Source organism: Onychostoma macrolepis, chromosome 04, assembly GCF_012432095.1.
Source record: "Onychostoma macrolepis isolate SWU-2019 chromosome 04, ASM1243209v1, whole genome shotgun sequence".
Classification (NCBI taxonomy): Eukaryota; Metazoa; Chordata; class Actinopteri; order Cypriniformes; family Cyprinidae; genus Onychostoma; species Onychostoma macrolepis.
Window position 1 is genome coordinate 7,883,555 of NC_081158.1, and position 9,638 is coordinate 7,893,192.

Genomic DNA, 9,638 nt, shown 5'->3' on the forward strand with positions numbered 1-9,638 from the left:
TGTTCCAATTTCTCTCCATAAAACAAAGCAGCTAACATGAAACCCAATGATTACTGTAATGTGTAAACTCTGGGCTGATATTAGGAGAAAGATCTTTTAGTCAACTACAGCTGCAAGTTTGCACAAATTTAGCATTATACTCTATATTCTCTATTATATTCTCACTCCACTATAAAAGTTACATTTGTTTAGAGCCTCTTATATACAAATAACTGCACCCTAACCTGACTATATATAGCTACCAAATGGATCCATTCACAAGTATTAAAACAGCAAAAAAAAAAAAAAAAAAGAGAATAACCGTTTAAAATTATGAGTGCAAAGACGCTAAAGATCAAAAAAATTAATGGTTTCACTACAATATTAAAAGTTACATTTGTTTAGTTTCTTATATGAAGAGTTTATTTGCAAAAACATAACTCCATTTTTGTCAAATTTCTAGTGCTGTCAAACTATTAATCGCATCCAAAATAAGTTTTTGTTTACATAATGTGTGTACTGTGTTTTTATATATATATATATATATATATATATATATATATATATATATATATATAAATAAAATACACACATACAGTATATATTTTGAAAATATTTGCATGTATTTACATTTATATATTTATAATTTATTATATACAAATGTAAAATATAAACATAACTTATTTTTCTTAAATATATACATGCATGCGTGTGTATTTATATATACATAAATATACACAGTACACACATGTATTATGTAAACAAAAACTTATTTTGGATGCGATTAATCACGATTAATTGTTTGACAGCACTAAAAATGTCATAAATCATTGTTGTTGTTGCATTCCAAAGTAATAAATCAAGCTACAGTTGGGTTGTTTTGATAAAGTAATAATAACAACTAAAAAAAAAAACAGGTATCTTACAAAATTAAAAGTTAATTGAAAGTATGTTTTTTATATATTAAGTTTGTTTTTTAGCGAAAGCAGACAACTCCACATTTCATGTTTCAGAGGTAAACAAAACGAAGTAATTGCTTTGTAATTGCTAAGTTAGCCGGACCTAGGTTTCTAATTTGCCCTTGTAGTGTTTTTTTCCTCATTAAAACCAAATGTGTTCATCATTGATAGTGGTTGTGTATTTTATGCTGAATACAGCGCACCGATTCGTTAAAACTGACTTATTGGGTTCTGTTCACAAACTGCAAGGGCGCCTGTTGGTTTCTGCAGTAAAACGTGAACACGCGATGCCTTGACAGTGGACAATACCGGCTTTTGTGACAGGGTTCAGAACGTGCTATTTGTGTAGAATAACACATGGAAATCAGTTCTTTTTTTTCTTTTTTTAAACGTGGCGTTTATCAGTTTTTGCAAATGAACTCTTCATATACAAATAACTACAAGCTGCCTTGACCTGACTGCATCTACTATACGAGTCCATTCACAAGTACTAAAAACAGCAAAAAAAAAAATCAAAAAAAGACTAAAACTGTTAAAAAAAGAAGCTCTAAAAGATAAAAATGTCCAAAAACCTGCTTCCACTTCCTTTAAATAATTACTTTTTTTTAGCAATAAATGAATTGAATAAGCAGTTTCAGATTTCAAATGACAAAGGTATATAGATTAATAGGATAATTGATATAAAAGAAAATGATTGCCCTCCAGTGATGCCAAGCAGGTTAAGGGGCGACCTGCTATTTTCTCACCGCTGTCATTTTTGTTGCAGTGTGGGCAGCCTGCTCCGGTATTACCAACTTCTTTTTTTACTCCCAAGAGAATGAAAAAGAACTGAGTATCATCATCCAGTTTAGGGGTGTGCGATCTGACGATTTTATATCATATACATATTGATCGTGAAGACGCCTACGACCTACTTTAAGCAAATCGTAGAGTGTGATCATTTATGTCCTCATAATAATGTTAAAACTACAGCAATAAAAATACCATAATATGTTTGCAGATATTTAAGAAACATGCCAAGTTAACATACTTGTTTATCTGAAAAACAATGCTCCAGTCAGTTATTCTCCTTTGAAAATGTGCATTTCGGGCCGGGTCAATCCTACATACAGCACCTTCAAGTGAACATAAAAAAAATTGGGAAAGAAATCGAATGCATGTCAGTGTATTAGATCCATGCATTCCGTCTGAAAGCCTAATGCTGCCGTCTTCATAATGTTAATCAAACAACAAAAGACTGCTCTTGACTGAATCACATTGTAACTTTAATAGGAATGAATATATATTTGATTCATACAGTGACCGTTCATGCAATAATTCATGCAGTGACCATTTTGGTTGTTTAAATGCAAAAATATTTTAAATTGTTCAAATAGGCTTGGATATTCTGGATAGTATGTCTCGAAATGGGGAAGATCGTGATTTTGTGTGATAAAATCATATATTTTGCGAAGATCGCCCACCCCTAATCCAGCTTATGTAAAACTCAAAATTTGCTTTGTTTTTGTAAGCCTTCTCTCTGGTATCCCTGCATGATTCCCAGATGCTTCTTGTCTGTAAAATTCATTCCTCACTGATGACATTTAAACAGTTCCCTCTTGAATCAATCTTCATGTGGTTTCTTTAAGGTTTTCTTCTTGCTTGAAGCGTTTTCTGCACTGTTGGCAGGTGTGTGAATTCTGTTTTCTCCAGTGTGAATTTTCATGCGGACGCTAAGGTTTCCATGTTGGTCAATACTCTTTCCACAGCGAGAGCTTGTGAATGGATTCTCTCCAGTGTGAACTCATGTGCCTGTTACAAACTCCTTTTTGAGCGAAACTCTTTCCACACTGAGCGCATGTGTAAGGCTTTTCTCCGGTGTGAACTCTGATGTGGACTGTGAGGTTACCATTTTGTTCAAAGCCCTTTCCACACTGAGGACATGTGTAAGGTTTCTCTCCGGTGTGAAGTCTCATGTGGGTTTTAAGGTTTCCAGGTTGAGTGAAACGCTCTCCACACTGTTGGCATATGAACGGTTTTTCTCCGGTGTGAATTCTCATGTGCCTTTTAAGGCATACTTTTTGAATGAAACTTGATCCACACTGTTCACAGGTGAAAGGTCTCTCTCCAGTGTGTACTCTCTGGTGGTAAGTAAGGTTTTGCTGTATACTGAATCTCTTTCCACACTGAAGGCATGTGAAAGGCTTCTCTCCAGTGTGAAGCATCATGTGCCTTTTAAGGCTTCCTTTAAATCTGAAACTCTTTCCACACTCAAAGCAAGAGAAATGACTTGTATTTCCTGTCTTTCGAGCTTCTTCTGGTGTGGAAGTCTTTTCAGACTGAGAGCAACAAAGAGATTTTTCTCCAGTTATGAAATCACGAAGATTCTCAAACTGATATTTCTCTTCCGTTTCATTCAGTACTTCCTTGTCCTCTTTCAGTGCCATAAAGTCTACGATGAAAAAACAAATAAAAGTTAACCCCAGTATAACACATAAAACAATAAACATCAAAACATACATATGTAACCTACATATCCCGCTAGGTTATATTCCGCACCCACCCGCTCCCGCAGTATATTCACACTTTGTTCATCAGCTGTCTGCTTCCCAACCGTTCATAAATTTATATCTCATTTCCAGAATCTCACATTTAAATTTCCGCTACTGAAAGAGAAGGATAACAAATAAAAGTGTAGTATGCACAATCTTATTTATTTGTCTTGTCAAGATACAAAATTCGTTTTACATTTTGCTCTTGACAGCAGGAAAAAAAGTGTCGAAAATAAAGATATAGCAAAAGTGTCAGAGAAAAAATAAATAAACATGACATCTGTCATTTAAAATTATAGGCCAAGCTAAATATGAACAAAACCAAGTTGAACGTCGTTCAAAGACAGCGCAGCGACACTTTGCTCCATCCTTATTCTGCTCTGTCAATCATCACAACCTGCCTGTTCTGTCTGAGGGCCGTATATTCACCGCCGGTACAGCCTGCACTGAGGACCGTTATGCACATGCTGCGCAAAGACCTTGCAAATAAAATGCGTGACGCAGAAAGCGCTGATCCATGCATGCAGTATGTGCATAACAGTCCTGAATGCAGGCTGTACCGGTGGTCAATAAGAATGAGTAGGCTAATGTGCAGATATGCTGTTCTGAAAGGACGTCGGAAATGGGATATTGTTAGACCACCCGCTCCCGTTCAAATTACACCAGAGTTACCGACCGCTACCATGTTTTATTCAGTAATTTAATCCCGCGTTGCAAGAAATCTGGTTGGGTCCCATGAATCGCCATACACCACCCACAATTCGTAATCGCAGTACTCTCACGCCCCCCCCTGCCCAATGTTGAGAATGACGTCACTTTACCTTATCTTGCAAAACTAATTTTTCTACCTTCACATTTGATTAAATAGTAATTAGTAACAACTAATAAAAGCTGTATTTTGTTCTAAATATTATACTCTAAAGTTACTAGGCGTGTTCGACTTGAAACGGTGCTGCGCATAAGCGCCTGCATGCTATCGAATCGCTCTCACGGTACTCCGATATCATACTCTGATCGGTCTGCGTAGCGCCGCTTCAATTCAATTCGAACACACTAAGGAGCGTGCAATCTATTGTTGGGCAATATACTCTATTGTCATATCATCCTATCTTCAGCCTGTCAGATCGCCGATACACAATATTAACGTGCTAATTTATTTAATTATTTACTTAGTATTGCCGGAAAGTGAACCAACTTCAGCGTAAGGCTAAAAACAGCCCAATGTTTTTAATGTGACTGAGTTTGTATTTAACAATTTAATAAAAACATTGCAGTTTACTAATCATAAGGCTTACATTTCCTCAGTTATTCAAAAAGCAGCTACAGAAAATGAGCAAAGAACATTTACATTATCAAAGAACATCACTGACTCAGTCTAGTGCTAATTTATGCACTTTAAAAATCACTCCCGTTATGATCAGTGAAGCTGTCCACACTTTATGAACAAGTCTCTTACACTTGCAATGCACGTACATCTGCACTTAGTTGTTTATGATGAGAGAACTCGCGAGTCACAATTCAGTCAGCATGCGCTGAACAACAAAACTCATCTCAATGCTTCTGATTGGCCACTGCATTCATAAACTCAACGTAATCATGTGTGATTGGTTATAACGCTGTAAAAACTCAAAATTAAAAAAAACTGGAAAACTAAACCCTAATATTAATTAGATAGTATTACTAGCCTGATAATAATCATCTTGCTATCGTCAGTGGCATCAGCGATATCAGGCAGTATCTCAGACTATCGTCGATACATGATACTATCATATATCGGCACAACCTATATATACGCCTTTACTATACGCAGGATGGCTGCTCCGCATAGTTTTGAGATTGCAGAACCCCAGACACATTCAAGTAGGAACATTTTGGTTTTCCAGTGGAGTACAGGAATGGAAATCGTGTGGTTGACAAAGCGCACACCACCACAGTGAAATAAAAGCCTAAAAACTGCTGGAGGACCTGAGCAAAGCAAAATTCATTGCTTTAACTACGGATGGGTGGACTAGAGGTCTTCACGGAGGACCCGGGACCCGACCCGGGACCCGTACAGGTTCGGGTCTATATTTTGTGAGCGGGAAATAAGGTGAAAAAAACCGCATTACCTCGAGTCGCCAGAAGCGGAGTTAATGTAGCCTACTGCACGCAAACGGTGATCATGGATTCCTTCATGAGTGATTTGGAAAAAAAAAAGAAAAGAAGCTGAAACAAAACTGAGAAGAGACGCACCGTTATTGAACACGCACGCAGTAAAGTGTAACGCACTTCTTGTTCTGCACGTTTTTGCTAAAAAATAATTGCTTCGAGTCTTTATTACAACCAACAAAAAGTATCATTATTGTTGTGGAAACGCAACAGTCGAAGTTGACTCGAGAAAAAAAAAAAAAAAAACTACGAAGTTGCATTAGTCATCCGTCACTGACCGTGACAGCAAATAGACTTTTAAAGCAATAATCAGTGGATTAAGAAGTCTCTTTCAGTCAGCAATAGAGAGGAACGAACAGCCAACATGGATGGAAATGTATTGGCTGGGAGGATTATATGCGTCGCAGTCAGGGAGAAGGCTACTAACAGTAGTAAGGGAATTTAATTTTTTTCCTCGCAGCTTGTTATTGACTTAATAGCAATTTGCTGTGTAATATGTGCCGATCGGGTGCAGTCGGGTCCGTGTCCTTCCGGCCGGGTTCGGGTCCAACTTTCGAATAATGGTTGGGTCCGCATCGGGTCCGGGTAGTACATTCAAGGCATTTCTCGGTTCTGCACGGGTTTGGGTCCCACTTTCAAATAAAACACGGGTCCGGGTCGGTTCGGTGCAGCACATTTACGGGTCTCTTCGGGTTCGGGTACGAACGAATTTTTGGACCCGTGAAGACCTCTAGGGTGGACCTCCTGTGCAACTCAGTCTTTCATTACGATCACAGTGCACTACATTACTGTCAACTGGATAATTATAAAACTCATTCTGCAGACTATTCCGCCACTATTCCTGTGACAACAGGTGACGCTAAAAATATCGCGAATGCAGTTGAAGCAGCTGGATTTTCACTATTCATTTGTGACCCTAGACGAAAACCAGTCAAAACCAGTCTTAAGTGTCAATTTTTTACGAAATTGAGATTTATACATGTTCTGAAAGCTGATTAAATAAGCTTTCCATTGATGTATGGTTTGTTAGGATCAGACAATATTTAGCTGAGATACAACTATTTGAAAATCTGGAATCTGAGGGTGCAAAAAAAATCTAAATATTGAGAAAATTGCTAAGAACTTCATTTGGACCACTTTAAAAGCGATGTATTTTACTAATCAAAAATTAAGTTGATAAATTTACGGTAAGAAATTTGCAAAATATCTTCATGGAACATGATCTTTACTTAATATCTTAATGATTTTGGGCATAAAAGAAAAATCAACAATTTTGACCCATACAATGTATTGTTGGTTATTGCTACAAATATACCCCAGCGACTTAAGACTGGTTTTGTGCTCCAGGGTCACAAATGTAGACAGCATGCAGTAGCCAAATGTAAAGGTGATCACTCACATTTCAACATTTGCTTTAAGCAAAATAAATATTTTTGTCAGGTACTGTTGCATAATGAAGTGATAAACATTAATGGTTTTCATTTCAGAAGTAGATATATGGTTTGATGTCACTGTGTGTGTGTGTGTGTGTGTGTGGTTACTTCTGTATTAGTAGCCTATTTATCTGGTCACAGGCGACCCGCTCCATGTCAAATAAAAACTGCTCAATTATGACACTCTTCAAAAATATCACTCATTTCTGTAGAGCTGGACATTTCAATAAGGATCAAATGAGTGAGTTCAGCTCTGAGAATGAAAACCAACCTGTTTGTGTCTCAGTATCTTCTTGTTTCAGACTGAATGTTTCTTCAATCTTCACGTCTTCATTCTCCTCCTTAATAAACGCCATCTTTATAAGTGTGTCTCAAGACGAGTCTTTCTGTGTTTGGACACTTCGTTCTGTTTAAGATGAAAACAATTAACAGAAAGAAATATAAACCCAAGCTAAACCCCTCTGGGTGCGTCTCAGTCAGCTCCCTGCTTCAGTAGTCAGCGTTAATGGACTCCAATGGTCTGATTACTTAAAAATAATAATAAAAAATCTGGCACTACAGACTTAAAAAAGAACAAAGTATAAAGATATTTAATATTTACCTATTATTTATATTGCTATTTAATAAACTAAAAGGTTAATATTTACATATCACGATGTATTTTTTGGTATTTAATGATTTTAGATTACACTTTAACGAACACATAATATCTCGCTGCATTCACACGGTCTTGAGATTCGAGTGAGTTCAGTCTGTGATGATTTTGTGAATCGCTTGGTTGAATTGACTGGAAAAGCTCCGTTTCTCCATCATTACGTGCCAACTCATGTTTACGATCTCACTAACGTTATTAAAGCCTATCGGGCGCACAATGAGACGCACCTTTTCTGTTACTCAGGAGTGAATGCGCTTTACTTACACAAAATAACGATCGAGTGTTATATTCAAATGTTATATTCTCCTTTTTAAACGCTTGAAAACACAAACCTTCCTTCAGCCAAATCACAACAGAAGCAGGAGTCGGCGCGGCCTTATGACGTCATGTCGCCCCACCAAAATAAAAGTCATGTTCGCTCTGTCTATAATCACAAAAGTGCATAGAAATTTACATACACTCAAAACAGTATAAAAACTAACCTATCAAATTTGAAAAAAATTAAAATAATTATGGTTGTGTAAAACAAAACAAAACAAATAAATCTTTACAGTTGTTCTGCACTGCAAAAAAATGCTTTTCTTACTTAGATTTTTTTTGTTTTGTTTCCAGCCAAAATATCTAAAAATTCTTAAATCAAGAAGGATTTTCTAGACAAGTAAAAATTATCGTTTCGTTTTCAGAAAAAACTAGTCAAAATTAAGTGAGTTTTTGCTTGAAACGAGCAAAATCTAATGGGGTAAGAAAAATAATCTTATGTCAAACAGAAAACAAGATTATTTTTTATTATCTTAAATTTGTCTGACTCGTTCTTATCCTAGAGTGGTCTCTTCATCCTCAGTGACCCCAGGCCAGCGAGAGCATCTAGAAAAAAGACCAAAAGACATTGAGGATGTGATTTTGTTCGTTTGTTTGTCTGGATTCTGTTCATAAAACATCAGTCAATGGAGCCCCATTTTCAGAAGCTTCAAAGTTTTACTCTGTTTAAATGTTTTACCGTTAGTTGTGTTCATGGAGAGCAGGCACACAAATGTTTGGAGCACACACACACGCACGTCCCACACGTTCTCCCACTCTTGCTTCAAGGTTGTGTGGTTCAGGGGTGTCATCGTGGTCTTCCTCATCCTCTCTGTGCACTTATTTATAAGCCTGAGGGATGAAACAAGACTTGAATTCAACAAGAAACATCAAAATATTTACAGATTTAAACCTGTCGCTCGTATCTTTTAAGTTATTGCGCTTGTTATAACGTCATAAATCACACGCCAACATGGTGGATCGCATTCATACTAAAGGAAATTTGGCTGAAGAGTACATACTCTTTTAGCACTCGTTAAGTAAGTACTTATTGAAATTAAGTACCTACTCATTGAGTACCCGGTTTCAAACGCAGCCGATGAGTAACAAGACACAGGTGAACTAACTAATCAAAGAGAGACAGGATGTGGGTCAATGAACTCAAGAGGGATGAAAACAACAAAAAGCTGTGTATTTAAAGGCCGACTGCATCACAATTCAAAGACAGCATCCTATGAAGGCCTCATTTGAAGGCTGATTGCGTCACAGCGGCGCTACGAAGGCTGCTGCAATCCGAATGCGACTTCAAATGCACCCTCCGATTCTCCCTCCTCCAAAGGATGCAGTCTTTCAATTGGGACGGAGCTAGTAACAGTTCTGGACAATACTGCCAATATTGTCAGTTATTTAACTTTAAAATGCAGAAAAATCTCAGAAAAACAAAGCTTTACCGTAGTAACAATAAATGTATTTTATTTATGCTGTGATTAATGTTTTATTTGATCGTGTCAGAAACCCTCACAAGGTCATTTCAGTCTTGTGAGGAATCGATTATATTCATGATTCATACAGCATTCAGACATTTCACATATTCATCATCATTTCAAATGTGAGCTCAAGCTGATTTGTTATTGTC

The 9,638-nt window shown here is 36.9% G+C and overlaps 1 protein-coding gene across 2 annotated transcripts; it reads right to left on the reverse strand.

Annotated features, from left to right (window-relative positions):
• Window positions 1–694: 694 nt before the first annotated feature.
• Window positions 695–8,939, reverse strand: LOC131538810 (gastrula zinc finger protein XlCGF49.1-like). Of its 2 annotated transcripts, none has more exons than XM_058772945.1 (5): window positions 8,703–8,854; window positions 8,512–8,569; window positions 8,038–8,129; window positions 7,322–7,456; window positions 695–3,369 (listed from the first exon to the last, which is right to left on the reverse strand). In XM_058772945.1, exons 4-5 carry the CDS (start codon window positions 7,404–7,406, stop codon window positions 2,669–2,671), a joined length of 786 nt encoding a protein of 261 aa, XP_058628928.1. In that variant the 5' UTR covers window positions 7,407–7,456; window positions 8,038–8,129; window positions 8,512–8,569; window positions 8,703–8,854; the 3' UTR covers window positions 695–2,668. The 2 variants fall into 2 exon arrangements, with proteins under 2 accessions (XP_058628928.1, XP_058628929.1); XM_058772946.1 differs by having other exon boundaries at window positions 696–3,369; window positions 7,970–8,129; window positions 8,703–8,939.
• Between the last annotated feature and the right edge of the window lie 699 nt (window positions 8,940–9,638).